Source organism: Lepidochelys kempii, chromosome 2 (genome assembly GCF_965140265.1).
Source record: "Lepidochelys kempii isolate rLepKem1 chromosome 2, rLepKem1.hap2, whole genome shotgun sequence".
NCBI lineage: Eukaryota > Metazoa > Chordata > Testudines > Cheloniidae > Lepidochelys > Lepidochelys kempii.
The window spans coordinates 257,894,194-257,921,318 of record NC_133257.1 but is presented as its reverse complement, the minus strand read 5'-3'; the positions used below and the strand labels follow the sequence as shown (position 1 = coordinate 257,921,318).

The window sequence follows — 27,125 nt, the reverse complement described above, 5'->3', positions numbered from 1 at the left end:
ATCAGGGCTACTACATATGTCATCTGGAAGAGTCATCCTAGAGTTATATGTGAGGTGCTCCTTCCTTCCAGAGCTTTGCCATCTCAGACCCTGCTCTGTGAGGAGTGAACTCAGATCCCCACCACATGACCATATCAGCTCACTGGATGAGCTCCTGTGTTCCTTCTTAATGTATCTTCCACGAGTTTCCATTCTGCATCTGATCGTTTGGTCCACCCAATGTGACATCCTACCTTCTGCAGGGACCAATGCCATATGTTTCAAAGGAAGGAATAAACCAGCCATAACATAGCTGACCAATGCATGCAAAACCGTATATGGGAGACAAGATTTCTTCCTGGCTTCCCCACAGTTGATCAGCTTATGTCCTGAAGTATGAAGTCTGATTACCTTTCTCCTTATCTGAGTTCACCTAGTGCTAGGCAAGTATAGAATAACCCTGCCCTTTGAATCTACCCACTTTAACTCCCTTGGGTATCTTGAGGCAGCAGGTTCCATATATTAACTACAAGTGGCAGGAATAGATATTTTCTTTCATTTTTTTTTCTTCTTGTTAATCATCAGTGTAAGTGTCAGAACCCCTTCTATCTCAAAGGGGAATTGGTAGAAAGAATAATAACAATAATAATTAATAATTCCCAGCTGTTATACTGTGCTTTTCATGAGTAGATCTCAAAGTGCTTTGCAAAATAAATCAGTGTCATTAGCTCCATTTTACAGAAGGGGAAACAGAGGCACTGAGCAGCAAAGTGACTTGCCCAAGGTCACCCAACATGCCCACTCACATTGCTGGGAAAAGAATCCAGAGGGCCCTAACCACTACGCCGCACTGCTGGGTTAGTTTTTTTTAATAGATCCTCCATGATCTCACACAGCTTGAGAAAAATCCCCACTAACTCTTCTCCTTTCCAGAGGAAGGGCTAGATTGTGACTTTAGGCAGAGCCCGAGCAGAGGTCATCAGCTGCACTGCCCCATATGTAGCCCTGAGGGGCACAGACACCCTGCTGAGTCACAACAGCTTTGCTTCCTCCATGCTCTGGCGGAGAGGGAGTAATTTGCTCCTGGCCTGTACTAGCAGTGAACTGCTACACCTTGGTGTTGGCCAACGAGTAATGGGGCTGGAGCCTGCCACTCCAGAGAAGGCCTGTTAACTCAAGGTTTGACCAGCCTGAACAGAAGGTTCTTACATAGGTGTTGTGCCTAATCCAGCTGCAATCCACACGCAAACCCCTCTGGCCTGAGTTTGGTGGTGCTTTACACTTGGGCTAGCTGGCTCATCTGGGATAGAGGGTAAAACCCAAATGCTGCTTACACTCAGGCAGATAACCCACATATTTTGCAGTGAGGACACAGGCTAAACCACTCCAGTGCTGATAGTCCTCCAACGCCTTCCCACAATTGTGCCCAGAAAAACAGACAAGTTCACCCATAAGTCGCTGGAAAAGAATCACAGAGCAGCTCAATTCACTGTAGCTCTGAAAGCCACGGGCTATGCCCCCAGAAGTCCTAGTGAGGCATGTGAGTGAGCGCAGCATCAGTAAGGACACACCGATGGGGATGTGGCTTTGTAGTGTGACTGCTCCTGCCAGGCTTGGCTCAGAACCGGATGCATATCACCCAAATGAACTCGACAGCCAAGAGGTGTTCTTGTTCTCTTGTATGACCAAATCACAAGGTAGCCCTAAGTAACTCCAATCAACTAATCAAACGTTAGACACATTCTTTGCTCATGTTTTTATAGCTGGTCAAAATACATAGAATTTTTCTTTTAATTCTGAATTTTCAAAAAAATATGGCCGTAAAAGAGCGAAAATGTGGAGTGGATTTTTTTTGGTTGGAAATACATTTGTGTTGGAAAATTCAGGTTTTTTTCTACCAGTTCTAGCTCTGTTTTCTTTTTAGCTTCCATTGATAAAGCTTGGTGGTGACACTGAAAGACTCAACTACTTCATCAGCAGAGGCATTCTAAATACTTTGAACTCAATCAAACACGTGGCAAAACAAAAGAACCAGACCAGTCTATTTTCAGAGGTAATGTTTACCTTCAAAATGCAGCAATAAAAATTAAAAAAAAGGGGGAGGGGGCACAAAATATCTAATATCTTGAATTGAGAATGTACAAAACAAGTTCATAATAAAAAGAATTTCTTTACAAAGTTTCAAAGTGGATTTAAACATTAAACATAAGAATACATGGACAGTAAAATAAAATATTTTGTATATAATGAATAATAAATTACAGGTCAAAGAAAGAAAGGAAAGCAATAGCCATCTATTTCTTTAGTTGAACTTGATACAATCTTAACTAGAGCATCTTTCTTCATGTCCACCTTAGGGAGAATGACACTGACAAATATTCTGGAAATCCTGATTTATACCATTTTAGGTAGTACCGAATACTTGCTATGTACTGGTTTCTGCTAAGTATCTCTCCTCCCCCCTTCTCCCCCGCCCCAATTTGAAGATGTTCTTTCTTTTAATAGCTAAGTGAAAACTACTCAACACACCCATGAGTGTGTGTGTGTGTGTGTGTGTGTGTGTGAGAGTGAGAGAGAGAGAGAGATGAGGTCTGCGCTGATATCAGAAAGAGATGGACAAGGTAGGATAAATGAGTCTGTTTCCAAAATACCCAGACAGGCTAGTTCTTTTGGCTGGCTCTAGTTGTCCTTTTTTCCTGCCTGTGTTCAGAGATGTCCTGGACACACCCACAAGCACTATTCAGAGGTGAAGAAACCATCTAAAACACCCATTTGTTTATTTTCTTGCTTATGCTGCTATCCAAGACTCAGATCTTCGGATGTGGGGTAACTCCAAGTCTGTTGGGTTAGTGAGGTGAAGGATGTTGTTTACCACAAGTGCTGGCCCTGAATTGTATTTGTATACCAAACTCTAGGAGAACATTCTAAAAGCATCACAAGGCTTGGCGGAGTTCCTGTATGTCACATGGCTAAATCGATGAATTCATTGTTTCTTCTTTACCTGGTTAGCATCCCCCACTATTCAAAGCCTTCTATTTCTTTGGCTTGGAGTTGCCAAAAGTGACAAAGACCACCCCTGTTTCCTGGAAGCTGCCGTTGGAGTGGAAGTCTTCACCAGGACTGTTTAGGTACCTCCGAAGGAGGGGCGAGGCGGTTATCTCATACCGGGGAGGAGAGACCACATTGCACGTGGAGGAGGTTTGGGTCTCTGATTGTTTGGTGACGGTGGTGGATGAAGTGATGATCTTGTTTCCGAACTCATCCACCTCCTCGTACTGCTCGGTCACAGTTCTGGTGGCTCCGTAAAGCTTGGATCCATCCGGACCTGTCTGCAGTTCTAATATGCTTTTCTGCCTCCTTGGATTCTGTGGGCTAGAAATGTTCAGGGGAGCTTTGTAGTCAGAAAAGCCTCCTTTGATTGCACCATGGCAGCTGCCTTTGGATGAGTTCAGTGCGCAGCCCTCTTTGCCACTGTTGCCACTAAGCGGACACTCGGGGTTGCTGACATAGTGTTGCCTAATTGAGTTTGATCCTATCTTCATCTGGATGGGCTCCTGTTCAATCTGCAAGGGAGCTGGATTGCATTCACCGGACCCCACTGATTTGCGAGTTAATGAGTTAAAGATGTTCTGAGTGAATGTGTCCCTTTTTCCTGGCATGTCGGGATAATCTTGTAAGGGGGCATCCCAGGGGGAATATGCCATCTTGGGTGATTCAGCAGGCTTTCTGGCTGCAGACTCAATGGAGATATAAGAAGGAGACGATGGAGAATTTACTCGCTGCTCAATGATGCAGGGGACCTCTAACTCTCCTTTGAGCATCTCCGTCTTTTCGGACCCATTTGCACTTTCCACAGATGCTGCGTTCTGCATCCCTTGTGCTGCTTTCTCTTGCTTGGCTTTGCTGGAGACTATGCTGATCTTACGGATATTGTTGCTGGTTGTAGGGCTCTGGGCGTTCCCCAGAGACTCCTTGAAGAGCCCAGAGAGCCCAGCTATGTCTGATTCTGACTTTAGATTAGAAACAGAATAGAGAGCTTTCCTAATGGCCTCCTCAATGTCCAGCAACCTAGCTAACGTCTGCTCCTTCAGGTGGATGATCTCAGCACTTGCCCTCTCCAGGTCTTCAAAAGCCAGCTCCACAGAGGAGACGCTGTCAGAGTCTTCCTTCGTCGTTTGCTCGGCCTTCTCAGCCTTGTGCTGCTGCGTCACTTGGTGAGCCTTCTGATGCACCACCCATTCTGGGACATTCTCAAAGAAGCTCTTCAGGGCTTTCACATCCACCTTAAATGTCTCCTCCTCAAACTCCTTCACTCGGGTCAGGATCTCTTGCAGCTCCTCCTGCCTTCGCAGATTCTCAAAGATCTCCATAGCCTCCTTGACGCTGCCCTTCATGATCTCCTCCTTGTGGAAAGACAGCCTCTTGAGACGTTCATCCTCCGTTTCTCTGCAGGGCTTTTCTCGCATGACCACCACTGGCTTCTGAGCAAACTGCTCCCTCTTCGCTTCAAGACTGCCCCCTTGTCTACTGTTCACCTGCTGCTGCTCCTTAAAGAGGTCCCTGGAAAGCTGATGGGAAGATGCTGAAGGCTCTTCTTGTCTTCTCTGATTTGTTTTCTGGGTGGTGCTCTGATTATCCCATGACCCATCGGTACTAGACATGCTTGCACTTTCTGTCTTAGGTGAGGCATTTAGTGCTGTATCAGATCCTTTTCTCAGAAGGGTAGCTTGATTCTTAGGAGAGGTACTTGGCTTATTCTCACTCTCGGGGTTAGTAAGACCTATCAGATACCCATCCAGCCATTCTTGTTTTGATGTTAATGTGCAGCTGTTCTCTTGGCCAGATGAAAGTCTGTGTCCCGGAATTTCCTCAGCTGGACAGCAGTTCCTTGGAGCTGTTGCCTTCTCTTTGGTCATCACCTGTTCTGTTTCAGAGACAGCCACTCGATTTTTAAGTGGCTTTGACGTCTTAGAGTCTACTGACTCTTGCTTGCCCTGTTCTTCCTTGGTTGCCTTGTACCTTTCCTCTGCTATCTGAAGAGGTGTTTTGATGATGTCTTTTGGTGCTTTCTTCTCAGAGTTCTGGTTCTTTACAGTAACAGCATTGGCCACTGGTGATTGAGGGGTACAACACTTTGACTGACAGTCCCCACATCCCATTTGTGCTAAGGCATCAGAGCAACACGAGTCCTTTGCCTGATTCATGGGTGGGGTTTTTGCTCTGCTTAGCTCGCTCAGGCCTGAAGGTTTAGGAGGCAGTGGGGGTGGGACTAGCTTTGTCAACCTCCCTTTACTGTTGCTAGCAGGGCGTGAAGGTTTCTCCTGCAGGAAGCGCTCAGGTTTTGGAGGTGGAATGGGTTTCCTCCTTGGTGGGGCAGTAATTTCTGGTTTGGGGAGAATCGCTGGTTTCTCTGAAGGCCTCTGATCATTGGCTTTGGTGGAGGCGAGAGTGAGGGTCTTAGGGATAGCGTTGTGCATCGGTGCAGAACATCCCAGGGCTTCATCTTTTTTGCTTGGTTGGGAAGGGGCAGATTCTCTTGCTTGTGTCATGGGTGGACAACACTTAGTTTTCATCACAGCAACTGGGGGAGGAGGAGGAAAGTCATTATCAGACTGGGACCCTGAAGTCACTACAGCTGTCTGGTTACTAATTGATTGAGTATCGTTTTCCTTTTTACATATGGAATATGACTGCCCTGCATTTCTGTATATCATAGCGGCTTTAAAATCCCCTTTGGAGACATTAACATTAGACTTCTCCAGCGACTGAAGAGTGGCCTTTAAGTTACCTCGAACAACATCCTCCTTCTCTACTTGTCTCTGTTCTGTTGCAGCACTTTGCAGTGCTCTGATAGCTGTCTTTACATCCCCTCTGAGCATAACATCTTGCTCTCTTTCTTCTTGCACTGATTGCTCTTTGTAATCAGACTCAATAAAAGGGCTTACATAGGGTTTCACTGGCTTGGCAGTAAACAGACCATCCTTAACGCTAACATCTGCACTAGGCACACCTTGGCTTTCCTGGCACAAATGCTGTCCTCCCTGTACTTCCTCGGAAGTACTGACCTTTTTGTGTGACGTCATGCTCTTCTGAGACGCACTTGCGTGGGACTTGGATGACTCCTGGTCTCTGATGGTGGCGCTGGCTTGATGCTGCTTGGGGGGTGCACATTCCTGTTGGCAAACAGTTGATTGCATGGTCATTGTCCCCGAAATGCTGGGTGCCTGCTGCTTAGAGGCGAGATGGATTTGCTCCGTGCTCTTGTGGAGCTTGCTCTGGACTTGGTGCTGAATGCTTTTTGCCTCAGCTGTGGCCAGCCTTAGACTCTGCATTGCGGCTTGAAGATCACTTCCAAGGGCCGCCTCCTCCATGTTTTTTGTCATCTGGCTGGTTTCCCCTGCCACTGAACGCTGGCTTCTGGCCATGTCATCTTTCTGAGCCACCACTTTAGTGGAGGCTGCTCCCTGTGGTGCAATCTTCACTTCCTTCACATCTCTAGAGACTCTCTCCTCTCTCTCTGCCTTCTTGTTGACATTCTTAGCCTTTTTCAGTGATTGTGTGGTTGCCTGAATATCCCCACACACAATATCTTCCTTTCCCACCCCTGTGGGCCGGCTCAGGTTTTGCCCAAGACACTGCACAGTGGAGTCTGTGTCACCTGCATGCACTGCCTTTCTTTCTAACATGTTCTCTTTGCTTACACCTTCACACATGAGCACTCTCTTAGTCCCCTTAATGCCCCCTTGCCCCACATCTTCAGTCACTTTATCTGCTGGCTCTTCCTGTTGCAAGGCATGCATATTAGCCCCTTGCACATCCTGCTGGATGAATTCTGCTGGCTCCTGGTCTGCTTGAGAGGAGATGAGGGACTCTATCTCAGACTCCCGCTGAAGGTTCTTTAGGTAGTCCAGGTCTCCCTTCTCGATGCAGCTGGTGTACAGCTGGACATTCCCCTTCTCGTTGTCCTCCCGTCTGATGGTTGCCATCATCCTCTGCTCTTGCGAGGAAGCCAGCAGGTTCCCTATGGTTGACTTCACATCTCCCTTGACAACTTCCTGCTGGATGGAGTGGTGCAGGAGGGAGTAGATAGTCATCTTCACCGACCCCACCTCTGTCTCTTGCATGACCATTCCCTTTTTGATGGAGGCATCTTGGCTAAGGAGACTTTGGAGAGCCTTAGCAACGTCATCCCTCAACTCCTCTTTGCTTTTATCGGCTTCGCTTGGGTCCAGTAGCTGCAGTGGGCTGACTTTGATCTTGCCCTCCTCGTCCTCCTCCACCAGCATCCCCTGGGCCTCCACATTGGTCCTGTGCAGTAGTTGCAGCATGATCCTTTGCAAATTGCCTCCCACAATCTCTTCCTTTTGGATCTCTGGAGTAGTTTGCCTGCTGAACTGGTACTTCACCATCCTCACGCTCCCTACGTCATTGGCTTCTATGAGGATCCCGTCATGCTGGATGGCCTGGCAGGCGCAGAGGCCTTCCAAAGTCTCCCTCACTGTCCTCTCTTTCACCTCAGTTTCGGTTCTGTGTTTAGAAGAGCTGAGTTTATCCAGAGGGGTGGTTTCAAACAGCCATGTTGTGCTCTTCACATCAGCATGAGGGACCACCTCCGGGGCATTGGTGCTGGCAGACCCCTTGGGGTCTTTGAGACTATCCATGGGCTGAGTTTCAAACAGCCATGTGCAGCGCTTCACATCCCCTTTCTGGCTGTCTTCTCTCTGCACAGTGGTCATGCTGGAGCTCGCTTCAGACTCTCCCTTCAGGGAATCGATGGGCTGGTTCTCAAAAAGCCAGGTGGACGTCCTCACATTGCCCTGCTGGACATCGCTGACGCTGACCATCCTCACGTATTTCTTCTGGCTCACCGGCTGAGACTCGAAAAGCTGCTTGTTGGTCTGGACATCCCCTTTCTGTACATCATCCACTGTCCTGGCCACACACCTCTTCCCCCCAGAGAAGGAATCGAGAGGCTCCGTCTCAAACCTCCATCGGGCAGACTGGATATCCCCTTTCTTGATGTCCTCTTGGGTGACAGCCCTGATCACGAACACCTCCTCCTCCTTCTTGATCTGATCCAGAGGTTTGGTTTCGAAGAGCCACCGGGCACCTTTCAAGTCACCTTTCATTATTTCTTCCTTCTTCAGTGAGGTGACCTCATGGTATTCCCCCTCCTTGTCCTGGATGGCATATAGGGGCTGGCTCTCAAAGAGCATGGTGCAGGACTTGATGCTGGCTTTGCTCATTGTCTCCTCCTGGATCCTCTTGATCTCCGTCTCATCCACCTTGTCATGAATCTGGTCTAGGGAGTAGGTCTCAAAAATGAACCTCTTGCCTCCGATGTCCCCCCCCTCGATATCCTTCTCTGGGGGGATTTCTTGTATGCCCTCAGTGTTGTTCTTTAAAGTATCCATGGGGAAGTTCTCAAAGAGCCAGGTGAACTTGTGCACTGATCCAGCTTCAATGTTCCCATCTGCAGGGACACCATTCTCTTTTGTGGCTGCAGCCAATTTACCCAGTACATCCAAGGGTTTGGTTTCAAAGAACTCCTTCACCCGAGACACTTCACCGGACTGTATTTCCACGTGGCTGGAGTACCTGACCATTTTCTTTGAGTCAGTCTCGCTGGAGGCATTGGTAACCAGTGGTTCAGTCTCAAACAGATGTCTGACAGTTTTGACGTTGACTCCTTGTAAGTCATCTTGGCAGTATGCTTTGCCAACCTGCAAAAACTGCTCCTCCTGGCCTTTCAGGGAGTCCAGGGGCTGGGTCTCAAACATCCATGTGTACGACTTAACATCAGCCTGTGGTACAGAACTTTCCCCTTCCTGCTTTTTCTCCACCTTCTCATACAGGGTGTCAATTGGCTGTGTCTCAAACAGCCACCTGCAGGTCTTCACATCACCCTGCTGGGTAACCTCTCTCTTCACCGAGGAGTGCTCTTCTCCTTGGTTGGCTTGGTGATGGATGACATCAATGGGCTGGGTTTCAAAGAGCCATTTTGCTGTTCTGACATCACCAGCTATCACTTCCTGCTTTGTGATCCCTCTGATTATATCCACCTTCTTGGTGCTGTCATCAAACTGGTCCAAAGGTTTGGTTTCAAACATCCATTTGTAGTTCTTGACATCGCCGCTCATGACCTGCTCTCTGCTTACAGAGGTGACCTTGTGGAAGTTTCCGAAGCTGTCTTTGATGGCATACAAAGGTATTGTCTCAAACAGGACCTGGTTGGCTTTGACGTTCCCAGCTGGTATCTCCTCTTCTTGTTTGGTGATGGGCTCAGCATCAGACTGCTTAATGCTGTCTAATGGGAGAGTCTCAAAGAGGTTTTTGAAAGATTTAACATCCCCCTTCATCACCTCTTGTACATTAGAGGCTGAGAGGGGGTCTTCAGAGGATGCCTTTGAGATGCTGCTGAGGGGACAGGTCTCAAAGACGTGCTTTCTTTGTTTCACATCCCCCCTCTCCTCTTCCAAAATCCCCACTCTCTTTAAATGACCCACTTCAAAATTATCTTTTAGGGTTTCCATTGGTTGGGTTTCAAACAGCCAGAGTGTAGATTTCACGTCACCGCCGATGACTTCTTCCTTGGCTGGGCTGCTGTCTGAGACTTCTCCTTTCAGAGAGTCAAGAGGTTGGGTCTCAAAAAGTAGACGCTGCTTACTGACATCTGCCCCATCAACGAAATCCATGGAAGCCCTGAAATCCTTTTCTTCCACTGTCAATTCTTTGATCACATCAAGTGGCTGAGTTTCAAACATCCATCTTGCTCCACTGACATTCCCCCTTCCTGCCTCTTCTAATGAAATCCCCCGGATAATTTTCACTTTGGACGTGTCCTTGTTGATGGTATCCAGTGGCTGAGTCTCAAACAACCAGCGAGCGGTCCTGACCGCATTGCTCTGTATTTCTTCTCTGCAGACGGATTTGATCTCGTGGATGTTGCCAGTTTTGTCTCTGATGGCACAGAGTGGCTCTGTCTGGAACAGCTTGATGGTTTTCTTGACATTGCCCTTTAGCTCCTGGATTTCTGATTTGAGCTGCAGGATACTTTGCTCCTCCACTGAGCTGTAGTGGCCCAGCGCTTCCAGGGAGTAGGTTTCAAAGAGTTGCTTGGCACCTTTCACGTCCCCTTTTTGAACAGGCTCCTTGAGAACTGCCTCCTGCACGTCTGTTTCATCTGAGTACATTTTGTTTAATGAGTCCAGCGGCTGGGTTTCGAATAGCCACCGGGCTGTATGCACGTCCCCTTTGGTGTGGACTGTCGTGGGCACTTTGGTCAACGCAGACAGCCTGTCTCCGTTTAACGACTGGCTTTCAAACCTCCGGGAGGTGCTTTTCACATCCCCGCTTGGGATGGGTTCCTCCTCCGCCAACGTCTTGGTCGGTTGATGCTCCCCAATAGAGTCTAGCGTCCAGTTTTCAAAGATCCAGCGCATGGACTGAACCTCCCCCGGGAGCACGGCATCCAGATTCACTGAGGCCTGGGCACTGGGATCTTCCGTGCTGAGCATTTCCGCCAGGTCCTCGGTCACAGCTTCCTCCAGGTTCTTCCTCAGCTCAGGGTGCATGTGCCTATAGAGCCTCTTCAGCTCATTCACCTGGCGCTGCTGGTAGAACTTTGAGAAGGATCCCTTTGGGGGCGGCCGTGGGTTTGAATCCTGGCTCCCAACCAGGGAAGTAGAGGCCTGGAAGGAGTCTTGCAGGGGAGGGGGAGGTGGAGGTAAGTCCTCTTCCATTTTCTTGCCATTCACTTTAGATGACGTCTGGTTCTGAAGCTCTGCCATCTTTGGGGAAACAGTTTTAAACATCAGCATTATCTTTCCCCACTAGCCCGGTTAGTAGTGAGTACAGCAAACAAGTGAGGAAAACCCATGCACCTAGCAAATATGAATTCCATACCTTGGATTCAGCGGCACACAGCACCCAAAAGCATCACGCCACAGCAAACTCTCTCCAGGCTTGGGGTTAGGGTGTTAAATCTGTGTCCACAGCCAGGCAGTTTAAATCAAGGTCTCTAATTCACACATTTCTAGCAGTTATAGTCTGGAATCTCCACGTCTAAAGTCAGCTAGAGAGCAACAAAGAGACCTGATCTGGATAGTGTTAGCAAGAGAGGATGAGCATCAGAATAATATTAACGGGGGCACGTCTGAATAGCAGGGAGCTAATGCCCTGCTTAGATCTCTCCCAGGTGTACGGTACTGCAGTGGGTCTGGGGAATGAAGACCCAGTTAGGGATTCAGAAGGAAGCCGGTGGACCTACCGCCTCCTGGTAATCAGATGGGAGAAGACCCAGTGAGGAGGCAGAACTCAGTGGCTAGGATGATGAGTGAAGACCATCTATATATTTGGGTGGCTGGAACGCTGCATGAAGTAGTCAGAATGATGCGTCTTAATCAGAGCTAGCCTTTCTCTATCTATGCCAAAGCCTTTTCTTACAACCTGTGCAAACCTACAGCTCCAGAACGAAGAAAAACTTCACTGCATTAATGATTTCCTCTGTTGTGGCTCTACCAGGTGTCCCATAGCTCCAGGTGAAACAACGATAGTTAATATGCTTGGAAAACATAATGCAGATCAGAGACCTAAGATGAGTGACGTTTAACTTGGAATGACATAGGTATTGGGCCAAGATGAGAGTTGGTGTAAGTGAGAGCCCCTCATGCCCACTTGTGATCGGTAAGGGAGAGTAACTTACACAGCATGGAGCCAGAAGAAAATGTACAAAGGTGTACAATAAAGTAGTGTGTGGTCCCCTTTAACTTCCACTGCCTTAAACCCTTCTCCTCGTTGCATTTCCTTATGAGTCCTCACCTCTCTTCTGGCTCCTCAGCATGAGAATTAAACCAGTTAAGATGCAATTAGACTTGGTGGGCCAAATTCAGAGGTGATACATAAGGAGGGGAAAGGAAATCTAAGCAGGTGTAACATACACACTTTGAGGGGCCAGGAGAAGGTGTAAGTTACACCACTAGATTCCCTCCAGACCTATTGGGCCAAATTCTGCTCTTGGTTACATGGAAACATTGATATTGAAGTGAATGGGAGTTGCATCTCTGTGACATTAGAATTTTGTCTGCTTATACACTGACTTTGCTCCCTAGTATTTTAGCTTGTGAAGTTTGATTGTGGTATGGCATAATGCTATGTTGAATGCACAGCATCTATTCTATAGGAGATTTACTATATCTACTATAATCTATAGGAGATTTTACCAATGGGAGGTAGCTGATGCTAATAATCATTACCTAGGAGAGACCCTAATTCTAGCAGTCCATCTTTCAACACAAGCAGAAACCTTTGCATGCCATTAAACTTTGTGTATTTTTTCACTCAAGATCGGATATGTGCAATGTTATGTCACTTGGTTAAGCACACAAATACTTCCATTTTAAAAAAATGCATTGAACCTTAGTAACAAAATACCAAAATGAGTATATTTCATGGCAAGTTGCAAAACACTGCAACTTCATATGAGCTGATATATTTCTAAATTCCTGGACCTTTTTTATGTAAGGTGTTTTTGAACCCCATAAACAAGCTCTAAATACGGCTGGGTAGTTGAGATGTCAGACCTCCATATTCTGCATGAGAGCGCTCCTCATTGTCAAGCACAGCTAGTTAAATCACACTAGACACCAGTCCACAAAGACTTGGTTAGACAACCACACGTATTCTTAGCATTTCCTACCTTGCTTGCTTTCTGGCTGTCAAGACGATGAGCAGTGCTCTCCTTTGTGGTATTCTGAAAGAGAAATAAAACATAATTATATAGAACTGCACACATTCACATGTGCTCTGTGTGCGTGTGTGTCTGTGTAACTTACTAGTTCTTACATTAGACCTTTTTATTATTTCAGAATTATGTTTTCCAACACAAAACCCAGAAGAAGGCGTTATAATTGAAAACCAAGAATGCCCTAGTGGACCGGTAAGTGCATTGTGGACAGGTTGATTCACAGGAGAGGCATGGAGTGTTACATACATAAGTACAAAGGACGGGGAGCATATGGGAATTGGAACCTGCATGGATGAGAGCATTGTGGTGGGGCTACAATGATACTGTCCTCTGATTTAGGAGCAGGAGTGAGCCCTAAGCGTGGACCAGATAGCTAAGCTACTTGAGAGAGCTCATATTTAAACCATTGTTCTCAGCTGTATCCATTCTTTACCTGCCCCTTTTTGGTACCCCGCCCATTTGTGAATAAGGGAACTGGACGTGAATAGAGCTTCAGACTTCATGCCGCTTGGTACGGACGATTGCCCTAGGGCTTAACGCGGCTGTGGATACATCCCCATCTGAGCTGGGAGCTGGGATTCCCAGCTTTGGTAGATGTACCGTCGTAGCAGAGCTGTGGTAGCAGAGACAGCAGCTTGGGCTAGCCGCCCCTGAGGTTCCAGGGGGCCTGGGTGGGTTTGGATTCAGGTGGCGAGTTCGAGAAGCTGCCCGTGCCATCCCAGCTACATTGCTACTTTAGGTGCTAGCTTGAGCAGAGCCAGCAGAGGATTAGCTGCATGAGCCAGGCGTGTCACCTCCCAGCTCGGATGTAGACGAAGCCTGACTGGATAACTTCCCCTCGCACTGGGTTAGAGTGCACCAACTTTGTGCGTGCTGCTGCCCTGCCGGCACAGGATGACTTGACGTGGTTTTATATAGGTGCTTCATGGAAAGAAGATCCAAGTAAATGTCATAGAAAATCTTTCCCTTCCAGTCTGAAATTGATTTATCCATTAGGATTTAGCTAGGGCCTGATCCTGAAAGGTGCCGAGCATCCACAACATCCCTTGAGGTCAACGGGAACTGCGGGTGCTCAGCCTCAGTTAGGATCAGACCCTAGGGTCTGGCACCTTTTGAAAGCCCCAATGCATATTACAAATTACTATGTGTTTCCTACAGGGCCTGATCCTGCCCTTTTGAAGTCTATTGGACTTTTGCTATTTACTGCAGTGCAAGTGGGATCGGACCAGCAAGGCTGAGGATGACTTTATTTGTTGCTGAAATGTAGTCACCTCTGGGGTGTAATACAGGAGCAATTTAACAGCACGCAGCAACACTGCTCAAGAATGTAGGGATGGGAGTGAACAAAATCACAGGCCGCTGAAGCTGCAAGAATACTGTAGATGCTTAACATAGGCACTGTACTTGAAGATGGTTATTAAATATACAGGATATAGAATTGTGTGTGTGTATACACACACACATGAGTGTCTGCGTGTATATAATGTATATACAATATATGTGTGTGTACATGCATGTATAATATAACACACACCCCTTCTACCAGGGGCTTATGTATATATATATCTATGGTAAATTAATATGTTTTACAGCTCCTTGGCAAGAGAAAGATGGCGATTTTTGGAGGATTAATTCCATATTCTTCCAAATCTATATAAAACAAACATATTCTTTCCCCTCGTTATGGCCAGTTGCTGGGAACAGACATTGCTGAGATGCTTTTGGTGACTCATACGAGGGCCAGGAATGAAAAGCATGAGATACTTACAGACTTTGGGAGGCTGACTGCGTGAGCAGCTGTCTCAGACAGATAGAGAGCTGACCGCTCCTTCACGGAGGGAGAGGATGGTTTCCCGTGTCCTTGGTGCAGTATGCGTCTAGTGTTGTCTAAAACTGACTGTGTCCTCTCAACTGAAACAGGGACAAAGGTGTATGTTAGATATACGCCAGAGTGCCGAGGCAGCAAAGAGGGCTGGCCTTATGCACAAGTGAGACAAGTGACTGCATGGGGTCCTGACAGGAGCTTCAGCAACTCCTGTCCCAATTGCTCAGGTCTCGAGTGGCGGGGGGAACTGGGTGGTCAGTCACTGAGGCAAGGGGACCCTGCTCCAAGGACAAGTCGTTGATCTGTTTGCATGTTCTGGGACTGGATAGGGAAGCAGCCCAGGGTGAAATGTGTGGCAGATGGGGAGCCCTGCTGATCACAAGGTTCCTTCTTAACTGTGATTCCTCTGGGTTATGAAAGAGACATTGAAACTTTCCAAACTCTCAAGGGGACGAAAATTAACTTGAGATGTGGGTTGGGGAGAACTAAGAGATCAGACGGAAACTAGGGGACGCTGGAACCGCCATACTGGACTGGAGCATTGGGCCATCTAGTCCCAGGTCCTGCCTGTTCCATACCATGTGCTGGAAGAAAAGACCACATCCTGGCTGCCACCTGTGAGCAGCAAAAGACATATTTTCAAACAGTCTCCTCATTCTGTTGTCTTATCAGCAAAGCTGCATTTCTGTAAGGCTCGGCCTCAGACCTCATAGAGCTAAGGCAATGCCACCTTGATGTTGGAATGCAACTGCCAGAAATGAGAGGGTGAGGGGAAATGAAACTCTTATTTACTTGAAACTTTAATCAACACCCCCTTCTTATGGCCCCATCACTATGCTACCTGTGCCCCTCACAAGTAGTTAGCTTCACAACTCCCCTGTGAGGTAGGGAAATATTATAATCCCCATTTTACAGATGGGGAATTGAGGCACAGAGTGGTTAATTGATTTTCCCAAGGTCATGTGGGAAGTCAGTGGCACAGCTGGGAATTGAATTTGGATCGTGGCCTAATGCCCTAACCACAAGACCATCCTTCCTCCCTTATGATATATATCTGCTCTTCTCCTTGAGCTGCCCGGACCCATCCCAAGCATTTGCTAACATAATTCCAACATTGCCTTATGGAGAAGGCCACAGTCTGTTGCTTGCCCGCTTGTCCACTTTCCTTTTCCAGCTAGTTCTCCCCTGCTCACTGTTACCCAACCAGTGCATGCGTTTGTAGCTAAGGGCCTGATCCTGAAGTCATTGAGAGCTTTGCCACTGACTGAGATGAGATCAGGGTGAGACCCTAATAGACAGATGGATATTGAAATGAATACACCTATTGTGGCCGATTGGACCATGCCAAAAGAGATCCAGCACTCCCTAGTCCAGCCAATGTATTTCTATTTTGCTTTGTCATGAGTAAGGAAGGCAGATATCCCAAATGCGCGCCAAAATATCACAAATGCCACAGCCCATCACTTGTATATGTACAGCTATGTCCACATATGAATGCATATGGATATATGTGTTTTCTCTCCTTGCTAGTCAAGATTTTATTTCCCCTCTCAGTACAAGAGAGGACCATAGCACCTTGCTGGATGCTGCATGCCTCTGGAAAAAAAACCCAGTGTTTGTGGCACTGGAATTTACTGCAGTATTTACAGTGTTTTCTACTTGAACTACTGTATAGGAAACACCACAATAAATCCAACTTCTGCAGTGCAGTAAAGGTTGCTTTGGTTTTTACAGGATGACCACTGTATGCATATTGACGGTGCTGAATAAGTAATAATAATAATCCTTTTGGTTCATTATGCAGCATTGCCAGCCCCACGCATTGAGTCAGGTCCCCAAGAACCACACAATTGGCTTAAAATAACGACACATTGAAAATAATAAATTGGAGGGTCATTTTTTTTTTGCCTTCTTGATTTTGATCCTCAGATTTCACATTGTCAAGCTTTTCTCTGCTCACATCAGTGCGAAAAATGCACTTTTCAAAACCAATGGAACGCTGAGAATCTCACACAATAATATGACCCCAAGGGATTGGGCTTTAGGTAATACATCAAGTAGCATGAGACTAACAATAAAATCGTGAGACCTGGTGACAATGATACACACACACACGAATGGTGTGTCTCACCCTGCGATTATTGGTGACCTTTCTTGGCAGTCCATTGGAAGGTGGTAGGTCACATGGTGCCGGGTGTTCCTCCTTGCTTCCAGTTGCTTCTACAAATGCCCAGGCCTTTCAATGCAGAAAGGAGGTTGGGTACCTGGGAAGCAGCTGGAAACAATGAGGAATGAGCCTAGTTGGATCTGCTGGGGTCACTGGCGCATAAGAGGAGGAGAGGAAATAGATACCACCAGCAGAACATTCCAAATACGGGGATCTATCTAATTATTGCTTTTCTATGCAATACCACATCCGTATTTGAGAATGGGAAGGGGAGGATCAACAAATTGGAGAGGGTTCAGAGAAGATCCAGAAGAATACTTAAAGGATTAGAAAACGTGTCTTACAGTGATAGACTCAAGGAGCTCAATCTCCATTTAGCGCAACAAAGGGAAGGCACCACAGAGGAGCCCACAGCCTGGCAGCGGGGCTCACAGGCAATGCAGTGTCTGCATAGACACTGCATCATCCTAATTACATTGACCTACGCACTACACCTCTTGTGGAGGTGGAGTTATTAGGTTGGTGTAGTGGGGGACTTACGTAGGCAGGAGCAATGCTGTAGTGTGGACGCTTACAGAGTTAAGTCGATGTAAGCTGCCTTGCATTGACCTAACTCTGGAATGTAGACCTGACCTAGGTATGCAAGCAGGGTTTAGGACTGGGGGTGGAGCTTAATTTTCATCACTCCCTCCAGCCCCTCCCCTTGCAAAGAAACACAGTCTATGTATGTGTAACACCAACATACTGTTTGTCGGTGGGTGGGATTGAACCTGGGACCTCTGAAGCTTAGTGCATGAGCCTCTACTGCATGAGCGTAAAGCCACGTGGCCCTTAGCTCAGGCTGTAGAGCAGACTCATTAATCTCTCTCTAAGTGTTCTTGGTGCCACTAGATGGAACAGAACACCACACCCAGGAGGTGAGTGAGTTACATATGTATGAAATCTCTGAGTTGAAAATGATAAATTCAAACAGACTGATAAAAAGATAAAAATAGCGGGATTGATAATGCCGCCTGAAATTCAGATATACGGCCTATAGCTAGTGGGTCCAGGCACTTTAGAAATTAATATTATGGAGCTGCATAAATATTCTATATACTGAAGCCATCCAGGGATGTGCTGTCTGCATTAGTTACCCTAGACATAGGTGCTGGAACTAAGGGTTCTGGGGGTGCAGCTACATTCCCTGGCTTGAAGTGGTCTCCATCATACGCAGCGTTTACAGTTTGGTTCAATGGCTTTCAGTATCCCCAGTACACAAATTGTTTCAGCAGACCTGCTCCTAGGTTTGTATTTTGGTGGTACTGCAGAGTACTGTTTGTTATGTGTATTCCCAGAGTGCCTATGAGCCACAGAAATGGACCAAGACAGCATTGTGCTAGGTGCTGTGTAAACACGGAACAAAGTGATAGTCCTTGTCCCAGAGAATTTATGGATATAACTTTTTTTTAAGCACCTAACTGAGATTTATAGTAGATTAAATCATATGCCTAGCAGAAATGAATGACTCCATTGCTAGCATGTGGCAAAATTCTTTTTCTGAGTGCCGCAAGCATTTGGATCCACTGAATGAAAGACCAAAGGGCTGCTCTTTGGATGATGGACACAGTTAGATATAAGACTTTCAGTCAAGTCTCTTCCTGTCATTTTCTTTCTTTTTCTTCTACGGTGCTTGGGATTTGCAAACCTGCTCTTTGCTTATCACCGTCCCGAAAATCACATGCCTTAGATATAGGGAGTTAAAAACAGCAGCATGAGCTGTGTGCTCTGAAAGCATGGAAAGTATGCAATGACCCACAGCTTTGCAGGACAGCTCGGGCACAGCAGCCACTCACTAAATTGCTAATTATAGATAATGGCCCCCACAGCTGAGGAACAACAATTCATCCTGGTAACCAGAAAGCCAGGCTATAAACTGTCTGCAATTATTAAACAGCATTTTATACGGGGTCTAATTATTTGACATTCAGACAGCAACTGGAATCCCAAAGCGCTTCACAAACTATAAACATATCGTCCTAGTGCAACGTGGCCACCTCTGGGGCAAACCCTTACTGATCACAAAAACTGCCATGGAATCTCTTGGGTCTGGTTAAAATGTTTGAGACCCTGGATCGCAACATCTCATCTGAAAGCTCTAGTAAACTGTACGGGACTCAATTTTCTACCTTCCCTCGATGAAGGGCCAGGCTGACACCTCTAGAGTTTGTTTTATTTATTACAGCCATCCCAGTAGCACTGGGCAGATGCTGACATAAATAAAACAGACCCTGCTGTGGCCCCAGGGAGTCTAGGGATTTAAAAGCTGATACTCTGATCACGACAACCACCCTCACTGGCCGGCTGATTAAAATGTGCTTCCGTGACCGCTGCACCCTGCAGTCAGTCCTGATTAGGAAAACCTGCCGTTGATGATTTCACTGGGAATTTTGCCTGAGTAAAGATTGTAGGATCTAGCTCTGATTTGGTTCCCATTGTAGATGACATCAAAATGCCCATTGGCTCCAATGGAGCTGGAATGTCGTGGAGTATTTAAAAATTGAATCTGGGAAGCGGCAACGGTTTCGGTACCCCGGCAAACACCTCTGGGTAGTCATCTAGTTCTGTTAGCCGTAACCTTCAGCTTGGGCCAGCTGGCGGGCTCAGCTCAACAGAGGCCTGGAGCAGTGATCGAGGCCCAGGAAAGCTGCAGGCATGAGCTGAGATGCAGCGGGTAGAAGTCTGCAGTGGCCCAGCAGTGGAATAGCAGGAGGTGCTGCAGGCCTGCTGAGTATCAGCGAAGTGTATCAGTGGTTAGCTTGCACAGTGCCTGTCTGAGCTACGCCCAGCGCCAGCTAGCGGCCATTAGTCTGTCACTTTTCCAATTATTTAATTCATCTTTACCTTAAAACACACGCCTACGGCCAGAATCTCAGCTGTGTAAATTAGTGTAGACACATTCAAGTTAACAGAGCGATCCTGATTTACAGCTGCTGAGACTCTGCCCCGCAAAGTACAGAAGAGAGGACCAAATTCATCCCTGGTGTGACTCCACTGAAATCAGTTAAATGACACCCGGGGTAGAGTTTGACGCGTTGTATATTTCTGTTGTCAAGCCTGTGTTTAAAGCACGTTTTAGCCTGGTGCTCAGTCTCTAAAGCTAGACTCAGAGTCTCCCAATGTTACAAGGATTTTGGAAAGCTGCATAACACAGAACCTGAGAAACCTACACTTTTCCCTGCTTGGGAAATTATGCATCATATTCATTCATATTAATTGATCAGTTATTAGACTTCATGGGGGGGGTATAGTGATAAGCCCTAAATCGTAAACACAAACAGGCATTTAACCACTTGACACTGTAGCTAAAACCACCAGAGCACACTGCCTTCTATTGAAGGTAACACTACAAGATGAAGAAAGCGTCAGAGCTACATAGGAAGAAGGTAATGATGATGCAAAACTCAATTCAAAATTCTCTCTTTTCTTTTTTCTTTTTCTTAACTATGTTAGCTCCAACAGCCAGAATCCCAGTAAAGGAAAACAAAATTCTTTTGCCACTGAGAAAAAAACCTATTTTTAAATAAGCTAGCAACCCTGATTGGCTTCTCCTGCCATTAAACCATTATGTGCTGTAGGGAAACAATGCCACCCACCTGTTAGTGTCCATCATCTTTCTTGGTAGGACTTTTCGTAGACCGGCTAGCACCACCGTCCCCAGTGAATTACTGAATGACTGAATCACCTAGTGAAAACCAGAAGCTGCAAGCTCAGCACCCAGTCTAGCTGAGATGGTCGGCTAACAGCATGTCATCAGCTTTGCTCCTGAAATCATCTGCACTGAACAAACACAGCTGCTAAGCAAACTCCCTTAGTCCCACCATCTGAACCCCACCTTGACCATCCCAGTAGTGGTGATTCAGGTATTTCCCTGCCTGCTACTGTACAGTGGGATGGCGTAATGGGATCTGAGCTCTGCCGTGTGGGCTAATGTGTTTGCAATTTGTTTTTACAAATCCAGTGATGTGAAGTGTGAAACTGAGCTCTCAGCTCAGTAAACTCACATCTACGCAAGCCAGCAATGCCAGGCAAAATAGCTTCCTCTTCTTGCTCTGAAAGTGTGGCTGATTATAGCCACTGGAGACCTCGCCTTGCATGGTGTTTCCCCAGCCATGGGGAAATAGGTGGCTACTCTTTCCAGTGGGCTTTTTGGAGCCCTGTTTGTGCCAGTCACTAGTGTACCATGAGTCACTAGCAGACATGCACTGTGCCTCACTAAACTGAATGTGAAGTGGTTATGACGAGCAGCCTGCCCTTTCACAGGTCTGTGGAAGTCAGAGCTGGCAAAGAGCTCTCTTTCCTCTACCTGCCAACGCAGGATTGTTCTCCATGGTATGTTTTCTACCATTTGCCCGCTCTGTTTGTCAATACCTCGAGCGGTGGGGTAACTCCGTGGATTAAGCAGTTTAGTGAATGAGCGTAACCCACGTGGCTGTATGGTCTTTGCATTATTCCAAGCTGGCTGGTTTTGTTGCATAGAATCTCTAGAATCCCAGCTATTCTTTGCTGCATGGGAAGGGCTCGGAGATACCCAGTTGCTAGGTCCTCTGTGGGGAGCACCCAACTAAGGAGCTGCTTCAGACTCCTCCGCAGTGTGTTTGTGTGGCCGGCTGGAGGGGTGTTCTGCAGCGTTCTTTGCCACTGCCCCCACCTCCATCTCCACGAACCTCACCAGGTCACCCACCCTGTGCGTTAGTGAAACCTGGGAAACTCACCATCAGCCTCCATGAGATGGAGCCAGCGCCGATCAGTGACCCCAGCCCTCAGTGTTTGTGCATCAGAATCACAATTTGCCTTCACCCCAGTTTTAATGGATCATGTACCTGTCGCTAGCATTGAAAGTCAGTTGTGCTGAATCACACCCTTCCCCCTGCTTCACGGGGAGATAATCAGTCCCCTGACAAAAGGCCCGCTCAATGCGAGCGCCACTCATGTGGCTGGTCTTGTGGAATCCTCATAGCTGGGTAAGCACTAATAATAGCTGGAGAAGAAGCCAGTGTGGCAGCTTAATCTGGGAGACTAGGCGCTCATTGGCCCTGTTAAATCAATGGGAACAAGTTCAAATCTCTTCCTCCATTCTGTGCTGTGACAGCCCATTGTGCTGCTGTCAGTTCCTTGATCCCATCACTTTGAGCAAAGGCCGATGGGCCTTGTTCAGCCCCGCGCTGGGTCCACATTCCTCATGGAATGATCCATGCGGTGAATACTAACTATGTGGGAAGCAGATGGGGGAGGGCAGGGGAAGCTCAGAGGACTGACCAGGCAGACTAAATCACTCTCCCTTTCTGAGGACCAGGAGTTTCCACAGCTGGGCTGGAAGGGGAAGTGATCCTGGGGATACGCCCCTGGAACAAGTGGAACATGCTATAGACCTTCTATTGGCGTGAAGGTGGGGGCACCGGCAGGTTTTCTTCAGGCAGCTCAGCAGTGGATAAAAGTGCCTTTCAGCTATTTCTGACTTGTCTGCCCAACTCCAACTTGCTGTTGAGCATTTGGGAGACACATGAGAAAAATCATTCAAAGGCCATGTGCTGATTTTGCCAATGTGAGAAGAAAGGGCAGCATTTGGGGAGGGCAGGAAACAGCTGCTTAAAGTGAGGCTGCTGGCAGGAAAGAATCGGGAACACTGATGTCCAGAGGCTTCCTATTTATTCTCTCTTGCTCCATGCCTTCTGGATCAGGTTTTTGCTGGTTTGCAAACTGCCTGTTTCCCTCTAACTGCCAGTTTTGCAAAGTACAGTTGGAATCTGAAATTCAAACTGGGCTCTTTCTAGGGATGGGCAAGCATGGGATAGTTCATTATTGCCAACCACAAATAGTCAAAAATGATGAGTCTGTTCCCAAAAAATCATGACATTGGCCTAAAAATCACGAGGTGGTTTTTTTAAAAAATATATCTTGGGGTTTTTTTTCCTTTCTGGTTTTTGACCCTTCAGGTGCACCTGAGTCACATTTCCAGCCTTTTCTCCACAGCTATGAGGGCTAGAAATGTCCCTTTAAACAAAAAAGAAAGCTGAGATGCTCATGTATTCACATGACTCCAGCAACTGGGGCTTTAAGGAAAACACTAAGTAAGTGAGCTAGTAACGCTGTTTTCAGATTGCAAACTCTTTGGGGTAGGGACTGTATTTTATAATGAGTGTGCACAGCAACTAGCAGAATGGGGCTCTGATATCCATTTTTGGGTCTCTAAGCTCTGTCATGGTTGGAAAAGCTTGGAAAAGAGGCGACTAAGGAGGGCTATGATAGAGGTCTATAAAATCATGAGTGCTATAGAGAAAGTAAATAAGGAAGGGTTATTTACTCCTTCTCATAATACAAGAACAAGGGGCCATCAAATGAAATTAATAGGTAGCAGGTTTAAAACAAACACAAGAAAGTATTTTTTCACGCAACGCACTGTCAACCTCTGGAACTCCTTGCCAGAGGGTGTTGTGAAGGCCAAGATTATAACAGGGTTCAAAAGGTAGCTAGATAGATTCATGGAAGATAGGTCCATCAATGCCTATTTGCCAGGATGGGCAGGAATGGTGTCCCTAGCCTCTGTTTGCCAGAAGCTGGGATTGGGTGACAGGGCATGGATCACTTGATGATAACCTGTCTGTTCATTCCCTTTGGGGCACCTGCCATTGGCCACTGTCAGAGGACAGGATACTGGGCTTGATGGACCTTTGGTCTGACCCAGTATGGCCGTTCTTATGTCATAGATGCAAATAAATGATCATAATACAAATCTTTACCAAAAATAAAATATAAATCAGCTTTTTTTTAAAAAAAGCTTGGATTTAAACATCCTCTTGCAGAGGTTTCAACCCACCTGTTGCATAGTAACCTTGTATTAGTGCCTTAGAATCCTGTTGCAACATTGTGCTAAATACATGTCAGCTGGAAAGTGAAACTAACTATAAACAAAAGAGCAGAGTGAAATGCAAAACAAGTAAATACAGAGCAGCTCTGGTGGAAAGGAAATTCTTTCAGCTTTAATAATCTAAGGTGTTATGAGCAAAACAAGTTAGGATTTAAATATATTCTAAATGGCCAAGATTTTCAAAAGTGACTAATTTGGGTGCTCAGTTTGAGGCACCTTAAATGGGCCTGCCTTTCAGAAAGGCCCCAACCATTGAAAATCAGGCCCCTTGGGCGGCAGGTAGCGGAGGCCAGGCTGGGGGAGGCTGTGCCTTCCCAACCAGCCAGGCTTGGCTCTGCCCACACTCCGTCCCCTGGGCTCCCCTTTGTGTTGCCACTGGGCTCCAGGGGCTGGTGCCACGCTGCACGCTCTCCCTCCCGGTGCTCCCAGGCTGGGGGGGCTGGTGGCCATGGTGGGGGGGCTCTGGGTTCCAGGGGCGTAGAAGGGGTGGGGCTGGGAGCTAGCCTCCCCAGCCCGTAGTTCCTGTGCTGTCCGTGCAGGCCCGCTTTTAAGGTATCAGAGGGGTAGCCGTGTTAGTCTGTAGTCACAAAAGCAATGAGGAATCCGGTGGCACCTTAAAGATGAACAGATTTATCTGGGCATAAGCTTTTGTGAATAAAAAACATCAAATAAATCTGTTAGTCTTTAAGGTGCCACCGGACTCCTCGTCCCTTTTAAGGTGTCTCAAGTTGGGTACCTTTGAACTGAGGCAACCAAGTCATTAGTCACTCCTGAAAAATCCTGGCCATATAACTTGAATCTGACAGTTCTTTGCAGGTGGCATCTCACAATTTAATACTCTCATGCCATTTAAAGAGGTCCCGAGGTGACTCAGTAAAACGCAGCCCTGGACTGACACTTTGAAGCACTGGGCTGTTATTTTTGGTCTTTGTAAAAAATTCAGGCTCGATGGAATGCAGAGACACTATTCCTGGGGTGCAAAAAATGCAAAGACGCTTCCCCAAGTAACAGCTGCTCGTGGTATTGCTGACTGGAGAAGGGCGGGGGGTGCTGGCAAGGGGGCAACTGGTAAGAAAGATCCATGCTTAGAGAGGGCTTTAAGCCACGCCCAGGCAAGCCTTCCAGGCATTCTGAATTTAATTGACTAGATGGATGAAACTATGGCTGCAGATTCACAATTGTTTTACCAGTGGGGTCACGCTTTGTAGTCAGCTTCCATTTGTAAAGGGTTGAAATAAATGATTAGCAGATGTTTTATTCAATGTTTAATAAATTATTATCGATTCCGTCAGGTCAATAGGTTGCTCATAACCATGCCTTATAACCATCTATAACACTTCTGATGCGCTTAGTAGCCTACCACAAGAGCTACTCTTGTCTGTAGCACTCTTGTAACGTATATTAATAATCTCTTAACCCTTTATGAATTTTAGTCTAAAATGTGATCACAAATGGATCCTCTGACTATTATTTAAATTGCCTCTTTTGTTCTACTTTTCTACCATACACATCTCTTTAATATCTAACTACCAATTATTAACTATTATCGTTGTTGTTTTTAGCTCTGAAACCCTGCAACCAAGATCAGTGCCTCATTGTGGTAGGTGCTGTATTTACCTACAGGGAGAGTCCGTTCCCATCCCAAAGAGCTCACAATCTCAACAGTAAGACGGACAAAGGAATATTATCTCCAGGTTATAAAAGAGGTTAAGTGACGTTCCCAAGGTCACGCAGAAAGTCTGTGACAGAGTTAGGAACTGAATTTCACTCTCCTGAGCCCCAATCCAGTGCTACAGACACAGGATCATTCTTCCAATGGAAAACTGATCTTTATTTAGATGTGACTTTTTTGATAACTTATTCTCTTAGGCCTTGTCTATACTACGGAGGGAGATCGATCTAAGTTACACAACTTCAGCTACGTGAATAACTTAGCTGAAGTTGATGTACTTAGATCTACTTACCATGGGGTCCACATAATGCGATGTTGATGGGAGATGCTTTCCCATCAACTCCCCTTGCACTCCTCCTTCAGGTGGAGTACAGGAGTCGATGGGGGAGCGATTTAGTGGGTCTTCACTAGACCTGCTAAATCAACCGCTGATGCATCTACTGCCTTGCGTCGATCCCCCAGTAAGTGTAGACAAGCCCTATAGTCTCCTTCTATGGTGCTTTTTGACTCATTGGTGTGACCTGAAGCTGAGCAAAGAGTTGATTCCTAAAGGTTCTTCCACCCTGTGTGTGGCCAAACTACAGCTGACAGGCTCGTAGCAGTATCTTTGCTTCTGACAACAGCACTCGGAACAGTAGTACGGAGTTGGCCATTGGTTTCAGATTTTAATGCGGAGAAGGCTCGCCTTTAGTGCTAGGAATGCCATGCCTTTTAAGGCAGCTCTGTTCTAATTACCATGAAGTGACATCCTGAGAATGTCAGGACAGGTCTGAGCACTGTATGTGTCTCCTTTTGCTGCATGTACTGTATGTTTCTGGGATGCAGAAGGAATCCCAGTACATAAAGACAAGTAAATATCTGTGCCCCATAGAAAGGGGTCTGACTGTATGCCTTGAAACAGTGTTTGCAATGCTGTTGACCTTACAGGTTAGCTGAGTGGAGATTTATGCTCTGCTATTGCATGCCTGTCACCAATTAAGTCATAAGTAATTGCTTCAAAGCTTTCCCATATTTTCTATTAATTTAGCGGTGGTAAATTATCATATGCACCCATGAAACTATAGACTGTTCTTAGTCAGTAATGGGCAAAAGATCTATCTTCTGCTCTCAGGGGTGTCGGAACAATTTTTATAGTGGGGGTGCTGAGAGCCATTGAATCAAATTGTAAACCCTGTATATAATGGGATCCACTTCAAGCCAGGGGGTGTGGCAGCACCCCTAGATCCAGCACTTGCGTCTGCTCTGAAGAAACTAACCCTATTTCAAAAAATCCCAACAATATCTGTAAAAACCAAGCAAGCATAGCCCTTGTATTCCACTAGCATTTCCCACTCTTCCCAAGAGAGGCAAACTGTTAGCTAGGATTTGGGGGCGGGAGGAGGGTGAATGGAGAAGGGGGGAAGAGGACTGCCTATAAAAGAGCAGAAGAGTGAAATCCTACTATTTTCATGTTGGTGTTCTAGAATAGCTCCACATTTTTTGATCCAGGCCCAAACTTCTCCCCAGTTCAGGGGATGTGTTTGCATCCAGCTCTGATAACAGCGTTAAGTTTGTGGCACCATTTCAAGTCCACAGACAAAATCTGATTGTTATTATTTGTTATTTATTTATATTACAGTAGCACCACAGGACCACTCATTTTCGGGCATCATTGTGCTAGGCGCTATACAAAGACATGGCCCCTGCCCTACAGAGCTTACAATTAAACATGATGTGAAGGGAATTCTGCCCTTTAACCGAGGCATCATGAACTGGCCAATTCCTCACAGCAGTTGTTGCAAAGGGCTCAAGCATAGAGATCTGAAGGTGCATACACACAGATCTATTGCT

At 46.5% G+C, this 27,125-nt stretch overlaps 1 protein-coding gene across 14 annotated transcripts in view; it reads right to left on the bottom strand.

Moving 5' to 3' along the window:
• Positions 1–2,063: 2,063 nt before the first annotated feature.
• Positions 2,064–27,125, bottom strand: part of XIRP1 (xin actin binding repeat containing 1) — a 46,798-nt gene continuing 21,736 nt past the window's right edge. For 10 of the 14 annotated variants that reach the window (XM_073334678.1, XM_073334683.1, XM_073334686.1 and 7 more), the window contains 3 exons: positions 14,493–14,635; positions 12,677–12,730; positions 2,066–10,769 (listed from right to left, as the gene is read on the bottom strand). In XM_073334678.1, coding sequence (XP_073190779.1) covers positions 3,012–10,769; positions 12,677–12,730; positions 14,493–14,635 — 7,955 coding nt within the window. In that variant the 3' untranslated portion in view covers positions 2,066–3,011. Of the gene's footprint in view, positions 10,770–10,884; positions 11,005–12,676; positions 12,731–14,492; positions 14,636–27,125 lie in introns of those variants that run through there. The other 4 variants (XM_073334690.1, XM_073334689.1, XM_073334692.1 and 1 more) reach the window with 3 other exon arrangements.